General features: G+C 43.5%; 1 protein-coding gene and 1 long non-coding RNA gene across 5 annotated transcripts in view; one reads left to right on the forward strand and one right to left on the reverse strand.

Moving 5' to 3' along the window:
- FLVCR2 (FLVCR choline and putative heme transporter 2) overlaps positions 1 to 16033 on the forward strand; it is an 87804-nt gene extending 71771 nt beyond the window's left edge. The window contains exons 10-12 of the mRNA XM_070469653.1: positions 5447 to 5588; positions 14839 to 14906; positions 15946 to 16033. Of these exons, the coding sequence (XP_070325754.1) occupies positions 5447 to 5588; positions 14839 to 14906; positions 15946 to 16026 (291 nt within the window). The 3' untranslated portion in view covers positions 16027 to 16033. The remainder of the gene's footprint in view (positions 1 to 5446; positions 5589 to 14838; positions 14907 to 15945) is intronic.
- Positions 1 to 20479, reverse strand: part of LOC139035687 (uncharacterized) — a 31573-nt gene that overhangs the window by 6971 nt on the left and 4123 nt on the right. For 2 of the 4 annotated variants that reach the window (XR_011488384.1, XR_011488381.1), the window contains exons 2-5: positions 7005 to 7093; positions 6829 to 6921; positions 5995 to 6051; positions 3 to 200 (exon numbers count right to left, since the gene is read on the reverse strand). This is a non-coding gene — a long non-coding RNA (uncharacterized lncRNA). The remainder of the gene's footprint in view (positions 1 to 2; positions 201 to 5994; positions 6052 to 6828; positions 6922 to 7004; positions 7094 to 20479) is intronic. The other 2 variants (XR_011488383.1, XR_011488382.1) reach the window with 2 other exon arrangements.

Here is a 20479-nt window from a genome sequence, read left to right on the forward strand (position 1 = left end):
ACCTTCACTGAGTTCACATTCATTGTAGTCTCCATGGTTAGGAGTTGGGCCCTGGGACTGAGAGTCTTCTCCTAAGAGCCTGGTGGTTTTAGTTTGGTAGCAGATGGCATTGATCAGTGGTAGCAGATGGGAGCTGGTAGGGCTCTGATAGCCCTTGTAACCGAACTGCCTTCTCTCTCTCTGAACATCTTCTCTTTCTCCTTAAAGAAGAGATACCTTATTATTTATGCCAGGATTGCTAGCAAAGTGTTCTCATGCTACTCTGTAAGAATCCACGTCATTTTCTAGAGTGTCCCAACCCTGGCCCACATCTCTGTCCCTTGCAAGTAACCCACACAGCTCTCTGTCCATGCAGTCTTTGTTTCTCCTTGAATTCTACTTGTCTTGGATTGCAACCCTTCCATCAGCCCCGTGTCTTTCCGGTTGACAGCAGGAAATGCAGCAAATGAGACTCAGGAAATTGAAGGCTCTCAGCGCCTTGGTCTATCTCATAAAGTGCAACCTCAGATTAAGGTCTATACTTTCTATTTCGAGGGCATGGCCTCTAACCACTATAGTCAGTTTTGGAAACTACGGTTTCATTGAAACGATGTACCACATCCTTTACTTATTGATTGAAAAAAATTGTTTTTGAGCATCTACTCTGTGCCAACCCACATTCTGAGCTCTAAGGATACAATAGGGAATGGGAAAGAAAAAGTCCTTGAGTTCTCGCTTAAGGGAAAAGAATTAGACTATAAGGCATCACTTATGGAGTGACCAGTGGTAGAAGTGTCAGTCCACATAGGAGGGCAGATGACCTCATGTAAGTAGATCTTGAAACTCCCTAAATCCCAGGCCAGAGCTGATGGTGTGGCTGGGAACAGTAGTTCTGTAGATCTCAGAGCAACATAACATGGTTGGGCTCTGCTGTTCTGCGTTGTGTAGTGAGTTGGGTGGACATCTTACCCCAGATGCAGCCTAGTGGCTTCTGGGTTTATTTTTGCTCTGCCAAGTGTGTGAGCTGGAATGACAAGTGGTGCATGATGCAAGTTTGGCTTCCTCCTGTCACCTGAAGCCCTCAGGCTGCATAGGGATGCATTTAACTGGGACATTGACCTGTAAGTGCTTGTGACCACTGCTCTTGAAACAGTGTTTGGATATCACCTCTGAGTTTGCAGAAAGGGTAAAAATCAAATCAAAAATAAATATTGAGTATTTTCGTCTGCATCTCCCTCCTTCATTCACCCCATTTTTTTTTAGATAAGAGAGTAACGAAACTAAGTACTTTAATAAGAATCTTTACCTGTGTATGTAAATATTGACACTTATTCAACTCAGAATCTGAAATTAGCACTTGATCAAATTAGCTGGACAACAGTTTTTCATCATCATTCACTTTATTTTGGTTAAACACTTTCTTTTGAGGAAAATAAACCATACTGATCAGCGTCATAGGCTCTGGATTCAAAACTACAGCATGTTTTAAACTCAAGCCCTATAGCTATGTGACCCTGGATGAGTCATCTTTCTGCACGTCGGTTTCAACATCTCTGAAACTGGGACAGTGTTAAGTCCCTCTTTCTGGGGTTGCTGTGAGGATTGTGATACTTCATGGAAAGCTCCAGACATTTAACTGATTAGCATGCTTGTGCGGTGGACTCTAGAGGTAAATGTGAGACCTGCCCTCATGGGGTTGATAGTCTAGTTGGGGAGATAGATGCTAATTGAATAAGCATACAGATATAAAAGCACCTATGTGGGGACTCAACCTGAGCTGGGGGACCAGAGGAAGCTTTCCTGAGGAAGTGGCGCTTGAGCTCAGGCCTGAAGGATATCTGCACTTATGGTGAAACAGAGCTGTGAGGGCCTGCTAGTCCGAGCAGAGAAGCTGGTGTAAAAATCCTTGAGGTCCCCAGGCACAGAGGAGCCCTTTTGGTGTTTGAAACACAGAAAGGAGGCCTGTGTGACAGAGTTCAGGGAAAAAGTAGTTGACTAAGGGCAGATGACTCCACATGTAGAAATGTGTGTGTGTGTTTAGGATTTTGGGGTTTCTCTGATAGCTCAGTTGGTAAAGAATCCGCCTGCAAGGCAGGAGACCCCGGTTCGATTCCTGGGTCAGGAAGACCCCCTGGGGAAGGGATAGGCTGCCCACTCCAATATTCTCAGGCTTCCCTTGTGGCTCAGCTGGTAAAGAATCCGCCTGCAATGTGGGAGACCTGGGTTCGATCCCTGGGTTGGGAAGACCCCCTGGAGAAGGGAAAGGCTACCCACTCCAATGTTCTGGCCTGGAGAATTCCAAGGACTGTATAGTCCATGGGGTCACAAAGAGTCGGACATGACTGAGTAGGTTTCACTTAGGATTTTTATCCCTGATTGAAAAACCCAAGGAAGCCACTGGAGTGTTTTAAGCAGGAGAGGTACATAATCTGACCACATTTTCCAAATCTCACTGGCTAGAGAGAGGAGAGAGTCTGGGAGTAGGGCCACACTGAAGCCATAGGAAGGCCCATGCCAACCTTTTTTGAGGCCATAGTCTCCTAGATTCCCTTGACATGTGTTATGGATTCCCTGCAGCTGAAAATATAGGTACTCAGGACCATCCTAGATCTGAGGGTTCATAGTGGGGTTGGAACTGTTGACCTTTGTCACCAGGCCAGGTTGGGAAACACTGCTCTGGGTGGTGTAAAAATGAGGAAAAATTAACACCACTTTAAAGGAATTTATACAAAGTAAGTTCCCGAGGAACTGAGAATCCAAGTTGGTTGTCTGAGTAATTGTGTATTTTGCCTACGACTATATTTTGTTGACTCAGAAGGCTAAAAAATCTGCATGCAACGTGTGAGACCTGGTTTCAGTCCCTGGGTTGGGAAGATCCCCTGGAGCAGGGAATGGCTACCGCCCCAGTATTCTTGCCACTTCAGAATTCCATGGACAGAGGACCCTGGCAGACCACAGTCCATGGGGTTGCAGAGTCAGAAATGACTAAGCGACTAAGCACAGCCCTTACATCCATACATGAGTACTGGAAAAACCATAGCTTTAACTATGTGAACCTTTCTTGGCAATGTGATGAGTGCCTAGTAGATACTCAAAACTAGCCAGCCATCCTACCCTCTTTCCACTCCCACTGCACCCATCTTCTGCCCTTACCACTGAGAGTACAAGGTGATTTGTAGAAAGAATTTGGTCCCTAATGGGCAGACCTATGTGATTCTGCCAGCTTTCTGTAGACAAGGCCTGCCACCAACATCCATTCGTCCATCTGTCCAGCCAGCCAATGTGACTGAGTTCCTGCTAAGGCACAGGCTTAGGAATTAGGATCTGGGTATAGAACTCTGCACACTCACTGACCACAGCTCTCAAGAAGCAGGGAAAATATATGTCCAGTGCAATCCCTATGTTTTGATTTCCACACTGGGCATCAAGGTACCACCAAAGCTGACTTCCTCCTGGATAAAGGTCACAGAGGGACAGCATTGCTGCCTGTCTCTGGCCAGGGCTACCTCGGGCACCTGTGCTGCATCCTGCATCCTGTGGCTGCTGGAAAGGGACCCACCCAGGCTTAGAGTGTGGATGGAGGATGGAGTGTGTCTGTGAGGGTCCAGGTGTGTAGTGTGGAACCAGCTGGGGGAGCGTACCTGTCGAGGCAGAAGATCACTGGGAAATAGGATCCCCAATATCAGGGTCCCTTTGAGAATCCCAGAACTTTGAGTGATGTTCCATATCTTCCCTCATTCTTACAAAAGGGACCCTCTGGGATCCCATTTAACTTCTAGATCTGCAACTTCAGAGCACTTAGGAAACCAGAGAGGATGTGCAGTGGCCCAGCTTCCCAGCTGTGAAGGATACATTTGCCCCCCTGTCTTTGGCTGGTTTTTATGCTCAGTGTCTTGGGGATCAGCAGTTGAGAAGCAGGACTCAGCTCTGACAGATTGATGTAAGTGAGGATCAGATAAAGTGCTAAGGATATGAAATGCCTTCTCTCCTGGAGGATCCTGCTCACTCACACCTTTCTCATGACTCTTAGCCCTGAAGGGCAATCTGGGTCTCATGGAGGAGTCATTTCCTGGAGATGCCAGGAGATCTGCTTTCTCAACTCTGTGTAACTCCAACCAAGTCATGAAACCTCTAGATGTTAACCTCACTTAGCCTCCATTTGGTCCTCTAATAATGGGATTATAGTAGAGGGTGACAAAGGAACTCTGAAACTATTAACATTCAATCATTTCAACCCACTAACATCTCCATTTGTGTTACCTTTCATATTTTTGTTTTAAATCTCCCTGCTCCCACTAGATTATATATTTCTCCCCATGAGGGCAGAAAAACTGTCATATGCATTTCAGTACTCCCTAAGATATCTAGCAGAATATATCTCACACAGTAGATACATAAAGGTCTGTTTGACTTGTTGGCTGTATACTCTGTACATTAGAAGACCCCTGCATTGAGGCTATTGATGATAACTTTGTGAATATCCCAGAGCTGAAATCAGTAGTGGCTGTAATAGGCTGGAAACCCAATCAGGATGATCAGCACAGTGGCAGCTGATGAGTGGTGTTATAGTTGGCCTGAAAGCCAATTTCTCCTCTACCTGCAGTTGCTTTCAAGTTCAGTAAAGGAAAAGTGGGACCCTAACACAAAGACTTACTCTTACTCAACTTCATTCACTCAGAATCTGAGACTTGCCTGAGTTGCCATGCTGTTGTCCAATTTCTGCCTTGTTATTTCACATGGCAGAAGGGTATGGGGAATTGTATCACAGCTAATTTCTGAGTCAAGACATTTTTCACTTTGGAAACACCCAAGGCACGTTATCTATCAGGTCACTGGAGTTTGAACTCCAGTGTAGATGTGAGATGTTTCAATTCGTTTGCATGTGTGTGTGTGCATATGTGTGTTTACAGTCAGTTTGCATGTCCTGTGTGTATAAATTTTTGTGGCAGCCTGTAACTTCACACTATAGATTGTAAGTTACTAGGTTAGTTACACAATGAACTTAAGCATTTTTGTCTGTAAATCTGTTAACAGCTCTAGGCTTCCGTCTCTCAATGCAAGGTCTTGGGGTTGTAGTGTGTAGGATTTTGCCCTCAACTGGTCTCTCAGCTCCAAGTTAACAGGTTCAGTGAAATCAAGAATTTAAATGGCAGGGAAAAAAATCAACATTGTTTTATTATACCATAGAGATGAGAGTATAGGAACCATTTTTCAGTAGTTTGCAGCTAGAGAAAAGCCTGCACTGAGAAAAATAACTTTTTCAATGGTTATTGATAGGGAGGGTGATCAAGGGTGTGTGAGTCGAGTTGTGAAGCAACAGAAAGCTCTCTGATGTCTTTTGTGGGGAAACAATCCCTGTTTGGGTTTTAAGAACTGAAAGTTGGGGATTACATTTCTCATTAGAAGTGTCTTAAATATATGCTATTACCTCTTGGTCATTCATATTACCACTGACTGTCTGCTATAGCTTGGAATTGCCCTTGGGTTCTTCATCCCTCCTGTCTTGGTACCCCACATTGACAACCCTGATGAGCTTGTCTACCACATGAGCATCTTGTTCTACATGACAGCAGGCGTGGCCACTCTGCTCTTCATCCTTGTCATCATTGGTAAGGGCATTGATTGATTCACAGGAGGTGGGGAGGCAGGCAGGTTCTGGGGACTTGGGTGAGGACTGTGTGAACATGGCCCTAGAACACCATTCTGGGTGCCATGTAGTCTATAAAATATATCTGCAGAAACGGTAGGCCTGGCTTCCAATGGTCTTCAAGAGTTCTAGCCTAAGTAGTTGTTGCTGATACAGGGCTAGTTGGTCCTGTGCACTTTGCTAGCTGCTCAGTAAAGGTTTAATTGAAACTCACCAGTTCCCGAGTATGACCTCATTAGAATTAATGGACAGCCTGCTTATCCCCTTGACGAGACCCCAGTGAGCACTGATGATGTCACAGGCCTTGTGCTGAGTGCACTTGATCTCACTGACACCAATAGGGAGCTACTAGTATCGATCTTACTTACCAAGAGCAACAGTGACTTGAGTGGAGTTAAAGAAATTAGCTTTAATAATCTGCATTTCTGGAATAAAACAAAATAAAACAAGATTGATTCACAAACACTAATACTCTCATAGATTCATCTGAGAATGCCTGGGGCCCATGTTTTTTAAATGCTTTTTAAAAATACACATCAGATATACTTAATATGGAAAGATCTAGAAAATACAAAAAAGCATAAAGAATGACCATTTATTTAACCTTATACCAGTCAATCCCAACCACCAACCCCAGAGAACTGCTATTAATTTTATATGCATATGTATTTAATCATTGAGATATTTTGTTGATATAGTTTATGTCCCCTTTTATCATCTGAGTGATATTACACAGACTATGGTAAATTCAGAAGGAGGGTAGTAAAACTTTTCATTTTCAGGTTAATTGTCTTCCTAATATCTGAAAGTACCTCCTCACACATTAAAGGTTCCAATCCTTCCTGCCAGCCCCATCTCCTGAATCAAACAGATTTATAATCATGTACTTCATCCAGCTGTTCACACTGTGTCATTCGCTCCCTGGGCTCCAAGGTGAGGAAGGGCTACCTGATGAGTTTTATTTTCATTTTTGGCCACACTGCATGGAATGTGGGATCTTAGTTCTCCAAGCAGGGATCAACTTCTGCCCCATGAAGTGGCAGCACAGTGTCTTAATCAATGGACTGCCAGGGAAGTCCCCTGATGGTTTTTTAGAACTCACAGTATCTCTTGGACAGAGATATTGGTGTTCCTGGAAAGGTGACAAGCTTTGAGTCTATGGTTGAGAACAGGAAAGACCAATCTGAAAGGGACCCTCTTACTTGGTCAGACTTGAAGTTTCAAATTGCAATCTGCCCAGCTCCAATTTCTCATGTTTGTAGCAGATGAGGGCCAGGTTCTTTGCAGTTGAGATCCTAGAGATAGGACATTTCTGCTCTTTGGCATTTTACTCTTAAGCAAATATAGTAGCTCACTGAAAAGAATTGAAAAATCTTACCTGTACCATGGGCTTGTGGTTGCCAAATCCCTGAGGAAATAGATGCTGTTGCAGATGTTTAAAAACCCTCTTTCCTTGGCTTCTTTCCCCTGATAGAAGAAGAGGTAAACAAGCAAGATCTTGGATGAAAGTTTCATAATATCGGGAAGTTACCCAGGACTATTTCCAGAGAAGAAAGAAGCAGAGCTCTGAAGTCTGGGCTGGAGGTCTTACTGGGTGGAGTGAGGACTCCTTTCATGTTCAAGAGAGTAAGCCCTGTTTCTAGGGGTTCCTCTAGCTGGAGACCAGCTCCTGACCTTTCAGGAGTGTTCTCATGAAGGCTAGATGAGGCAGTATGATGTGCCAGGGTCCAGCCTCGGCAGGATCCAGGGGTACCCTCAGGATGAATGGCGTTGGTGAGAGAAGACAGGTGAGACCAGCCTTTGTGAAGCCAAGTCTGTCTTTTACTTTTTGACAACAGTTTATATACCCTCACTCAGAATGTATCCAAGGTACGAGAGGCTTACTCATGCTTCCACAGGGTGAGTTTAACATTACATCAGTTTGTCCTTCAGGAAGAACAAGATGTTTTCTGCATTCTATTTCTATAGTAGATCTTTGGACATTATCTTCTGGCCTTGGGGTCTATAGACATTTTATGCAAGTCAGGTGAATGTAAACCTATTTTCCGTTTTTGTGGTGATCTTAACAGAAGAGTTGCAGTCTCATAGGGCAACAATACAGCATGTCACAACATAGTAGAAGTATAACCTTGTTAACACAAAGGTCAATTCTTCTGCAGAAGTTGTCAGTTGAATTTATCTAAGAGGTTTACCCCATACAGACTCTGGGGCTTCAGTGAGGCAGCCTCTGCCTAGCACTCCTGGCTAATAATTAACAACCATCTCAGTGTTATCACACTAGGGCTAAGCTCTTATTTTTCTAGATCTATAACTATATTAACAATGGTTCCCATTGCACAACCTTAGCACATTAAGAGCAAAAACACAGCAAGCAAACGTTAACCCAATAACCACTTTTAGAATAATTTTTCTTGTGTTTTCTAATAGGGCTTCCTCACTCCCCAAAGGGCTCTATGTCTGTTAGGGCCTTTATATGATCAGGTTCTTTATGCTGTTTTATGATTAAGGTATTATAAGCAGTCATGCATATTAGTACCAAGGGCATAAATGCATTTGCCAAACAAACTAAAATATCAGCAAAGGAGTTTAAATTAAAACACTCCTTTCATCCTGGATAATCTCATAAGATACCACCACCCGGGAGACATATTGATTAAAGTTCTAAATTGATTCTTATTTGGAAAGAGATTGGGGAAGGCCTTCTGCCTGTGTCGCAGAAATTAGAGAGTAGTCTATTAAAGCAAGCATCAGAAAGACAGATATCATCTTTAAGGTGAGCACCGGGGGCAGCTTTTTTAAATCCCTGGGATCCTGATCCGCCTTGCTCATCAGGTTTTCTCCTCATGACCTTGTCATGGGTGGGATCTCATGTGCTGGCTCACTTGGGCCCAATCAAACAACTAGTTAAACTGATGTGGCCCCCAGAGAACTGAACAGCCGTCAGTGCAGTGAAATGGATTGTACCAGCTGTACTGAAATCAGAACATAAAGAGAATGGTTTTCCCACTGTCCCTCCCCGGTCCTTCCTATCAGAGGCCCCGTCCTGCAGGAGCATGTGTTAGTCCTCTGGCTTCTCAGGAGGCAGATGTCTGATTCGCGCTCTGAGAAATGATTGGAGATCTCTCCAGTAGGAGCAGCTCCTTTCCCTTAGTCAGGGCGTGTTTATTGGCAGCATGCGCCAGGCTCTGTGCTCAGCATGGGCAGCCCAGCCTTTTCCCTGGAAGGAGCTCTGGTGCTGAGGCCTTATCTGGGCTCACTAATCCCAGAGCCTCAGCTCTCTTTTCCTTTCTAACCCCGTGTTACTACAGAATTTCTTCAGTTCTCTGTGGTACATTGTTGTTCAATTGCTAAGCTGTGTCCAACCCTTTGAGACCCCATGGACTGCAGCACACCAGGCTTCCCTGTCCTTACATCTCCAGGAGTTTTCTCAAATTCATGTCCACTGAGTCAGTGATGCTATCTAATCATCTCATCCTCTGCCACCCTCTTCTCCTTTTGCCTTCAATCTTTCCCAGAATCAGTATCTTTTCCAGTGAGTCGGCTATTCCCATCAGGTGGCCAAAGTATTAGAGATTCAGCTTCAGCATCAGTCCTTTCAATGAGTATTCAGGGTTGATTTCCTTTAGAATTGACTGGTTTAATATTCCTACTGTCCAAGGGACTCTCAAGAGTCTTCTCTTGCATCAGCATTCAAAAGCATCAATTCTTTGGTGCTCAGCCTTCTTTAGGGTTCAACTCTCACATCCATACACGACTATAGGAAAAACCATAACTTTGACTATACAGACCTTTGTCAGCAAAGTCATGTCTCTGCTTTTTAATATGTTGTCTAGGTTTGTCATAGCTTTTCTTCCAAGGAGTAAGCATCTTTTAATTTAATGGCTGCAGTCACTGTCTGCAGTGATTTAGGAGACCCAAAAAGAAAATCTATCATTGCTTTTCTCCTTCTATTTGCCATGAAGTGATGGGACCAGATGCCATGATCTTTGTTTTTTGAATGTTGAGTTTGAAGTCAAATTTTTCATTCTTCTCTTTCACCGTCATCAAGAGGCTCTTTTTTCCTCTTCACTTTCTGCCATTAGAGTGGTATCATATGCATATCTGAGATTATTGATATTTTTCTTGATTCCAACTTGTGATTCATCCAGCCTGGCATTTCACACGATGCACTCTGTGTATAAGTTAAATAAACAGGGTGACAATATATAGCCTTATCTTACTCCTTTCCCAATCTTGAATCAGTCTGTTGTATCATGTAATGATTTAACTGTTGCTTCTTGACCTGCATACAGGTTTCTCAGGAGATAGGTAAGGTGCTCTGGTATTCCCATCTCTTTAAGAATTTTCCACAGTTTGCTGTGATCCACACAGTCAAAGGCTTTAACATAGTCAATGAAGCAAAAGTAGATGTTTTTCTCGAATTCTCTTGCTTTCTCTATGATCCAACAAATGTTGGCCATTTGATCTCTGGTCCTCTGCCTTTTCTAAACCCAGCTGTACATCTGGGAATTCTCAGTTCAAATACTGCTGAAGCACATCTTGAAGGGTTTTGAGTATAACCTTACTAGCATGCCAAATGAGCACAACTGTACGGTAGTTTGAACATCCTTTGGAATTGCTGTTCTTTGGGATTGGAATAAAAACTGACCTTTTCCTTTCCTGTGGCCACTGCTAAGTTTTCTAAATTTGTTGACGTATTGAGTGTAGCACTCTGACAGCATCACCTTTAGGATTTGAAATAGTTCAACTGGAGTTCCATCACCTCCACTAGCTTTGTTTATAGTGATGGTTTCTAAGGCCCACTTGACTTCACACTCCAGGATGTCTGGCTGTAGGTGAATGACCATACCATCATGGTTATCTGGGTCATTAAGACCTTTTTTGTATAGTTCTCCTGTGTATGCTTGCCACCTCTTCTTAATCTCTTCTGCTTCTGTTAGGGCCTTTCTGTCATTTGGGTTTCCGTGGTAGCTCAGGTGGTAAAGCGTCTGCCTACAATGCGAGAGACCCGGGTTTGATCCCTGGGTCGGGAAGATTCCCCTGGAGAAGGAAATAGCAACCCACTCCAGTATTCATGCCTGGAAAATCCCATGGACCGAGGAGCCTGGAGGCTACAGGCCATGGGTCGCCCATCCTTACAAGAAATGTTCCCTTGAGCTCTCCAATTTCCTTGAAGATATCTCTAGTTTTTCCCATTCTATTGTTTTCCTTTACTTCTTTGCATTCCAGTTAAGAAGGCCTTCTTATCTCTCTTTGCTATTCTCTGGAACTCTGTATTCAGTTGGGTGTATCTTTCCCTTTCTCCTTTGCTTTTTCATTTCTCTTCTTCCCTCAGCTGTCTGTAAAGCTTCCTCAGACGACCATTTTGTCTTCTTGCATTTCTTTTAGATGGTTTCGGTCACTGCCTCCTGTACAGTATTACGAACCTCTGTTCATAGTTCTTCAGGCAGTCTGTCTACCAGGTCTAATCCCGTAAATCTATCCATCACCTCCACTGTATAATCATAAGGGATTTGATTTAGGTCATACCTGTATGATCTAGTGGTTTTCCCTACTTTCCTATATTTAAGCCTAATTTTGCAATAAGGAGCTGATGATCTGAGCACAGTTAGCTCCAGGTCTTAGAGTGTAGAGAGTTTCTCCATCTTCAGCTGCAAAGAATATAATCTGATTTCAGTGTTGACCATTTGGTGATGTCCACATGTAGAGTCATCTCTTGGGTTGTTGGAAAGGATGTTTGCTATGACTCATGCGTTCTCTTGACAAAACTCTGTGAGCCTTTGCCCTGCTTCATTTTGTACCCCAAAGCCAAACCTGCCTGTTACTTCAGGCATCTCTTGACTTCCTACATTTGAGGTACATTATACCTTGATTCAGGGCTTCCCTTAGAGCTCAGTTAGTAAAGAATCTGCCTGCAATGCAGGAGACCTGGTTTTGATTCCTGGGTCAGGAAGATCCTCTGGAGAAGGACATGGCAACCCACTCCAGTATTCTTGCCTTGAGAATCCTGTGGACAGAGGAGCCTGGCAGGCTACAGTTCATGGGATTACTAGAGGCGAACATGACTTAGCAACTAAACCACCACCACCATTCCTTGATTATTTTGGGACTCCCTGATCCTTGGACACTATCTGGGAGCCTCAATGATCACAGCCATCCAAAGGCCATTAAGAAAAGAGTAATCAAAGGACCAGTCACTCAACTACAGGCAGTGAAATGAAGCTTCAACAGAGGAGGCTATAAAGGATTTAATTGAATAAGTAATATTTCCTTATGGAGTCTGAGCCCTTTCTCAGAAGAGGGAATCAGCTCTCGTCCATGTGTCAGCTCTGCAGGAGTGGGACCAAGGGATTTGCGAGGGTCCCTCTGTTTCTTTCCTTTCAGTTTTCAAAGAGAAGCCTAAACATCCCTCCAGCAGGGCCCAGTCCCTGAGGTATACCCTGGCATCCTCTGATGCATTGTACTTAAGTTCTATCGTCCGACTCTTCAAAAACCTCAACTTCCTCCTGCTTGTCATCACCTATGGTAAGATGCAGATGTGTCCAGGAGTGTACTTAAACTGAAAGTGTGAGACAAGAGGCCTAACGTGTCTGTATTAGGGGCATTTTTCTGTAAAAATTATTTGTTTATCTGAAATTTAACTGGGTGTGCTGTTTGTTTTTGTTTTACCCTTAATCTGGAGGACTCATTTAGAGGGAACGGGGTTTAAAGGTAGTATTTGTGCTTGATGTTGCTGAAGCATCACAAGAATAATAAACTGCCTCCTACTCTAGTAAAATACCTCCCCTCCTCCAAGTTTGGAACTGCAGGAAGACACAGGACTGGAACCAGATTCTCTGTGGGTCAACCAGAGTCTAGAGTTGAGCAGGTCCTGTGATGAGAATCAGCCACGGGGCGGTGGTTGGATTGAGTAAGAACCTTCTTTGGCTTCTTCTCTGAGCATCTCCAGAGATGCTCTCCTTGCTCTCCCGTGGCTTCCTCTATGTCTGCATCTATGGCTACCAACTGCCATGTTAAGGGAGCTGGTGAAAGGCTCCTCTTCTGGAGAGGGTCCTCTAAGGTAATACTTCCCCCGTTACCACCCCAAGCCCACCCTCCAGCTATGGCTCTGAAAAATCTGTGCAGGGTTGGGCATCTGAACTCAGAGCCTCAACCCGTGTCCTGAGGACACATGCCCTGGGGCTCTCAAGGCCTTTACACCGCCCTACATGGGCCTCGGAGGGGCTGTGTGCCCTCTCAAGATGCTGGCTTCAGGGTGGGTGGCAAATCCTTCTGGATTTCCTGGAGCTTTGTTGAGGTCAGACTGGCCTTTTAAATCAGAGTTTACTCCAGGTTCAGGAAGGACAAAAGGGAAATGAGCACAGAGTACCCGGAACCTAGAGATGAGATCTGGGAGCAGAGTTTCCCACTCTGGCCTGATGGTAGAGTCCCTGGGTTGTGGCTGGTGTGTGCCTGGATTCCCTGCCTCTCTTCTGGAAAGTCAGATTCAGATAGTTTGCGAGGGCCTGGGAGATTCTAGCTTGCAGCAAAGTTGAGAACTTCTAATGCGGTGGATTGTAGGTGATTCTAAGGGTCTTGAAGCCCCTTCCCATCTCAGTTGCCTCCACATTAACCCTGGCCTCTCAGAGCCTCGGCTTGCTCAGTGATCTTCCTATCTCTAAGGCCATTCATTCCAAAAGTTAAGAAATGCAAAGGGGGTTTTTGTGTGTGTGTGTTGTTTTATTGTTAAAATGTGGATTCTCGGCCTCATTTCAGGAGAATCAGATTTAGTAGGTCCAGGGTAGAGCTTTGGAATCTGCAGTTTTAGACTCTAAGAGCTTCTAATGCCAGTGATCACTGGATCACAGTTTAAAGAAACTGGTTTTGACACAGAGAAAAAGACTGATGACAAGACCCTTCTGCCTTTTCAAAGCCCACCTCTTAGTGACCCGCACTTCTGTCACATGGCTAATACCAGGAATGACCTGATGGGCAGCCTCTGAAGGGTAATCACATGTCTCACAGGAATATGGTCCTGACCAGGCAGGCTTACCTTGCTGGGGGTAATCATGTCTGAATATAACATATCACCAACATTCGTGTAGGAGAGGAACTTGAGGGGGAACTAGGACTCAACTACTGTTTTGTGATTGCTTTTCCTTTGTTTCTGCATTCCCCCACTTTCCTAATTAGTAACTGCTCATGTCTGCTCTTTGGAACTCAGGGAAGGCCTAGGAGACAAAGCCTTTTCCTTATAAATAAGACCCAGAGGACAAAGAAAGGATTTTGTACCTGCGAGAGCCCCAGTTGGCTCCTGCTTGCTATCCTTCACACCATCTTTCTCGTCCCCTTCTTGCCTTAGCCTTGATTCAGTCTCCTGTCTGGCTGGGCGGGGGAGGGGGGGGAGGGGGGGGGGCAGTTATTGATAAACTACAGGAGTTTAGTTGAGCCCATTGGTCCTAAACTTGAGCTTTATAAAAAGTATCTGCTGCTGCCATCATCCTCACCATTGTCATTAACATCATTAACATGAAAGGAGGGTGGGAGGCCCTTCTCCTTGGGATCAGTTTCTGTCTCTTAGTCACTAAGTCACTGTATGACTTTGGACAACTGGCATCATCCTCTAAGGATACAGATTCCTACTGTATGTTCTAGGTGCTCCATTCATTTGCTGGATGAATCGATGTGATTAGGAGAGGCAACTAAATGTTCTTTAGGGTCCTTTTAGGTTTTAAACAGAAGACTTTGTGTGATTTTTTAATCCAAGAAGAAAGTTGGAGGGATAAGGAAAGAGGAGAGACACCTCCAGCAGAGAGAATGTTGTTAGAGGTCTGGAGCCTTCTGGGGACTGGATACGTCATCAGGAGGAGGTGGAAGGTGTCCAGTAGTCCCACTGAGCCCTTAGGTTGGGGCAACCCTTAAGAGGGATGTGGATGGTTCTGACCTGTAATACTTTAGTGAATAGGTGATACAGTGTACCTTCCAGTAATACTTTCTGGAGCCTGTGTTACCAGGACAGGATAAAGGGATCAGAGGACAATGGTGTATGGCTAAAAAGAGGTTAAAATGGTTACTTTGGGTTGTTTTGGAGTATTTCTTCTTCTCTGAGTGTACCACTCCCAGTGGCAACCAGGAAGAGGGTTTTTGACCTCCCTCACTGGTAGGGGGAGAAGGTAGCAATGACCCCAGCAGGACAGTGACCCTAATGCTGTGCTTCCCCCTCCTTCCTTCAGGTCTGAATGCTGGTGCTTTTTATGCCTTGTCCACTCTGCTGACTCGCATGATGATCTTCCACTATCCGGTAAGGGCATTCCCTAAGCTGACCAGTGCCAGAGGGAAGGAGATGTCTAGTGTCTGGGCAGGAGCTGGGGAGGCAGTGTGGCATGGTGTGTGCTCCAGGATTTGGAGGGAGGCAGCCCTGGGTCTCAGACCCAGGTCTGGTGGTTCTCAGTGGTGTGAGAGCTGGTTAGCATCTCTGAGCTCTCATGCTCTTTTCTCAAAAGAAGCCATATTACTTATTGAAAGATTAATTTTAGAATTAGAAAGTAAATAATAAGGTTTATATGTGTAAAATGCATAGCATGTTGCCTGGCCACACAGTAGATAAAAAATATAGAATTATACATGAAATATTTAAATTGTGAAATATGGGTCAGGTTTAATTTGAAATTCTTATTTGCTCAACAGAATGCATATTGCAAATATTTCCAGAACCAGTGAGGGCTGGATACTGGGAATGAACACTGAGTATTCTGGAGTCGGGATCCCAGGTCCAACCCTCTTTTAAAATGACAAGGGTCTCACACTTGAGGAAGGGGTGGGCCACTGTGGGTGAGTATTCCATTCTTAGAGATTGACAGGTCTGAGTTCAGATCCTGCTCTGCAGTTAATAAATGCCCCATGACCTTGGGCTGGTAGGCTAATCTCACTATGCCTCAGTGTCATCATCTTGAAAATAAGGTAATATTGATACCTAACCTTATGGAGGGGAATTAGAATTAAATGCATTGATGATGCAAAATCCTCTGCATGGTGTGCAGCTTGTAATAAACCCTCTAAAATATATAATTTTTGTCTTCCTGTGCCTTTTGGCAGTGATAGCTCAAAAAATCTAAATAATGAATGTACATCCAGGGTTATCTCATGTTGGTAGAAGCAATTATTCTAGGATTCTCTCCCCACTGGCAGCTTTTACTGGTCATCTTGCCCTGGTGCTTCCTGAGAATTGGCTCTAATGGAGCCTGAGCTGCTCACCTTTGCTCCTTTGCCTGATGGTGACTGTGTTCTGTCCAGTGTCTTGTCCTATCACTGAAGGATCATTAAGGCTGTGGTTTCCCCAGGGAGAGGACGTGAATGCTGGAAGGATAGGCCTGACCGTCTTCACTGCAGGAATGTTTGGGACTGTGATCTCAGGCATCTGACTGGATAGGACCAAAACCTACAAGTAAGTGACTCTTCCTCTTGGACTGAATTGGAGACCATGTTTTGAAATGACATGTTTGTTGGCAACATGGCTCCAAAGGTGTGATTGTAGCAGCTGGGGTCTGAGTGGTCAAGGAGGCAGTTCAAATGTACCTTCTCTGAGCCTCAGTTTCCTCATTTATAAAATGAGAGAAGCAGTGCCTGCCCTGTGGAGATCAAAGGAAGATTAGAGACAGAGGATATCAGGCTGGTCAGAGTTCCATCCCCCAAGTAGATTGTAGAAGGAGCAAAGGAAGAAGAAAAGAAAACAAATATGGAAAAAATTAGCAACTGGAAAGTTTGTGGGAATGCCAAAAGGGGTGATGAAGAGGTGGTTCTATGGCCAGGTTCCCATGGCTCCCTCATGAACCCCGTGGGGTTCACCAAGGTGCTCTGTGCTTCCAACAATTTTCAGTGTATTGCCTTGCAATTGCTGCCACTTTATTGGCAAATATTGTGATGTGCTTTAGTCCTGATTGCCCAGTGCATTTCTAAGGGGCACTAAGATTTTAGTGGATGCCAGGCTAATCCAGTATACCCATTCAGTGGAGGAGTCTGCATTTGTAAAAGGCAACCAGGGGCCTCAATTCAGTAGCCGATCTTGGAGAAGGGCAACATTCTGGGCTGCTTTGTCAAGGCCTCCAAAGTTCCCAGTGTCTGGAGGTGACAGCCAGTGGCAGACCTGTTCTCTGCACTTGGACCTGCTTCTGTGAGGCTCTGGACTGGAAGCAGGGAGCAGGTGGATGCAGGATGGAGCTCCTCTGCCCTCAGGAAGTACTTTGAAGACCAGGAGGGAAGGGCTTCTTTTGAGGCATCTTAATCTTTTCCAAAGACACAGGCCCACAGTGTGTTTGTATTTCTGTGTGTGGGAATAGAGCACAGGTTTTCAATCTCAGTCTGCATTTACTGCACGAATGACTTTGGACATGTAATCTAACTGCTCTGTGCCTCAGTTTCCTCTTTTGTCACATAGTAAGTCATACATGGTTTTGACTTATCTTAAAGATAAGATTAGTTTTTAAAGTTTTCTGTAGTCCACTAGGATTCATGTACTATGTCATCTGAAAAGTGGGGATAGTATCTCCCAGGCTGAATATAATAGAATAATGTGTATAAAATTACCTTTAAATGACAAAGTGCTATACAAATCTTAAGGCATTATTCTTGCTGGATTTAATATTGATTTTAAAGTATATTTCTTATAATACAGTAGAAGATTATATTATTTAATTAGAAAAAATTATTGAAGCATTAGTAAAGCTTTGGAGAGAGGCTTTTCATCATGTTATATCATAGAAAATAATACAGATTTGTTATTATTAATGTATTTGGGTCATTCTCATTCAGGATAATTAAATGGATAATTCCCTCTGGGCACTTTGCCTTTTTGTGACTTTTTCTCTGCGCGCCTCTTAGCCATTTCACCACATTTTTAACTTGTGCAGGCATCCATCTTTCTGATTCAAAATCTTCTTTTACTTTATGACCGTCTCTTTTATTAGTGGTCGGGAAGATCCCCTGGAGAAGGAAATGGCAACCCACTCCAGTATTCTTGCCTGGAGAATCCCATGGATGGAGGAGCCTGGTGGGCTACAGCCCACGGGGTCCCAAAGAGTTGGACACAACTGAGCAACTTCACTTCACTTAGGGGTTGGGCTCACAAGTATTAGATTGAACTATAAGAAATTGCTATTTTGGTAAGTCAAAGATGGTCAAAATATTGAGAATTTTAGATGACTCAACATGATTTCATTTTATTTTAGATGATTCAAACTAATTTTATTTTAGTAAGTACTCTATACATACTTGCTGCCCGAATGACTAACTTAATGAATGAATACATCTGGAATTTGTTAATGTATAAAATAGCAAGATCATTCATTTAGAAGGTAAAACTTCAATTTTATTTCCTAAAGACAGAAACATGAAGACTATTTTTGCTTAGTCTGCATAAGCTCCCTGTTCTTGGGTGGTCTCTCATTAACACTTATAAGTGGAGAATACCAGCAACATCATAGATACCTGGACCACCACTGTGAGCCTTCACCATTTGGTAACTGAATGATTGCTGGAGGGTAGAGGCTTGCCAGATTGTAGTCCTTTCTCATTACACCAGATGAGAAGACTGTAATCACAGGTGATCTAGTAGCAATTTTAGTAACTGCCATAACTTAGAAGTAGTGATAAATACCAATGTTATTTTGAGATGTCTAGAACAACTGTCATGTGGTACAAAAAACCTGTCATTTCAGATGGAGTCGAAGGCGCAGGTAATGCTAATACTACTGTGGCTTGTTGCCTATATTTGTAATTGAGAAGGGCTAAATTTCTAGTAGAAGTTAGTGAAAATACAGGTGTAATTCCACCCCACCTCCACCCCAGTTCATGTTGATGGACGTTTGCTCCTGTTACTTTTAAACTCCTACTGTTGAGTTTTGATTGTTAATGTTCCATCAGCTCATGCCTATGAAACACTTGTTTTATACTTTAGGAATCTTAAAGTCAGTCTTGTTTGCACTTGGAGGAACAGGCTTACATTTCTAAAGTTTTGTAAGTTCGAAGGTCTTAAATCATCTAGGATGTTGACTTGATCCCAAGATGTCTCTCCATGCACATCTGCTAGATCTGCTCAGATCCCCAGGCTGTATTAAAGTATTCATGGTTTGCAATCCTGGACATTGGAGTTAGAAACTGTCCAGGCATCCTTGTTTTGCACGACAGTCTTTGCAATACGAAACGTAAAGGGCCAGTGTGTGGGTCACAGGTTCAGTGCTTGGTTGGGGAGTTATAACCAGGCATGCTACACGGTGTACAGTCAGAACACAAAAGGAAAGGTAAAGGGGCTCTTTTTCTATATTTTCCTTGGGGATCCCAAATTACAAATTTATACATATAAATGTGGAAATGTTCATTTGGTGTATAGGTTCTTTAGTCCTTAAAAAATATCTAATTCTGATTGTAAAAGCTGCCTTTATATCCGTTAAAAAGATCTTCAACAAATGACTATACAGCAGGTGCTACGTCTGGAGCAATGCATCTCTGTGGGCTGCAGGAACTGGGGAAGCTCCAGGGAGGTGGTGAGAGGAGCTGGGCTATAGAGAGTGGGATTAGGTGAACAGAGAAAGTGGGGAAGGCATTCCCAGCACAGACATTGGGATGAACGAGGCTTAGAGGCTTTGAGTTATGTAGGCTGGATCCAAAGAGTGAATAGTATCTATTTTTCATGAATAACTGTTTAAAAACCAAAATGTTCTTAGGCTTTCAATAAAGTAAACCATAAAACTAGTCTACTTTGGTTACTAATCCAAGTTTTTTGTTCTTTCATGTCTGTAAAAGTGTAATTTTTTAACATGTCCTGGTTTCTGGTGTAAATGAAAATTTAAAGTCCCAATTTTCATTTTCCTAATCATTTTGATTAGCAGTGGCCACAGGACTGGAAAAGGTCAGTTTTCATTCCAATCCCTAAGAAAGGCAATCCCAAAGAATGCTCAAACTACCACACAATTGCACTCATCTCACATGCTAGAAAAGTAATGCTCAAAATTCTCCAAGCCAGGCTTCAGCAATATGTGAACCATGAACTTCCAGATGTTCAAGCTGGTTTTAGAAAAGGCAGAGGAACCAGAGATCAAATTGCCAACATCCGCTGGATCATCGAAAAAGCAAGAGACTTCCAGAAAAACATCTGTTCCTGCTTTATTGACTATGCCAAAGCCTTTGACTGTGTGAATCACAATAAACTGTGGAAGATTCTGAAAGAGATGGGAATACCAGACCACCTGACCTGCCTCTTGAGAAACGTGAATGCAGGTTCTAACTATGTCCAGTTAGAACTGGACATAGAACAGCAGACTGGTTCCAAATAGGAAAAGGAGGAGGTTGAGACTGTATATTGTCACCCTGCTTATTTAACTTATATGCAGAGTACATCATGAGAAACGCTGGGCTGGAGGAAGCACAAGCTGGAATCAAGACTGCCGGGAGAAAAACCAATAACCTCAGATATGCAGATGACACCACCCTTATGGCAGAAAGTGAAGAGGAACTAAAGAGCCGCTTGATGAAAGTGAAAGAGGAGAGTGAAAAAGTTGGCTTAAAGCTCAACATTCAGAAAACTAAGGTCATGGCATCTGGTTCCATCACGTCATGGCAAATAGATGGGGAAACAATGGAAACAGTGGCTGACTTTATTTTTCTGAGCTCCAAAATCACTGCAGATGGTGACTGCAGCCATGAAATTAAAAGACGCTTATTCCTTGGAAGGAAAGTTATGACCAACCTTGACAGCACATTAAAAAGCAGAGACATTACTTTGTCAACGAAGGTCCGTCTAGTCAAGGCTATTGTTTTTCCAGTGGTCATGTATGGATGTGAGAGTTGGAGTATAAAGAAAGCTGAACGACAAAGAATTGA

Source organism: Odocoileus virginianus, chromosome 6, assembly GCF_023699985.2.
Source record: "Odocoileus virginianus isolate 20LAN1187 ecotype Illinois chromosome 6, Ovbor_1.2, whole genome shotgun sequence".
In the NCBI taxonomy this organism is placed as follows: Eukaryota; Metazoa; Chordata; class Mammalia; order Artiodactyla; family Cervidae; genus Odocoileus; species Odocoileus virginianus.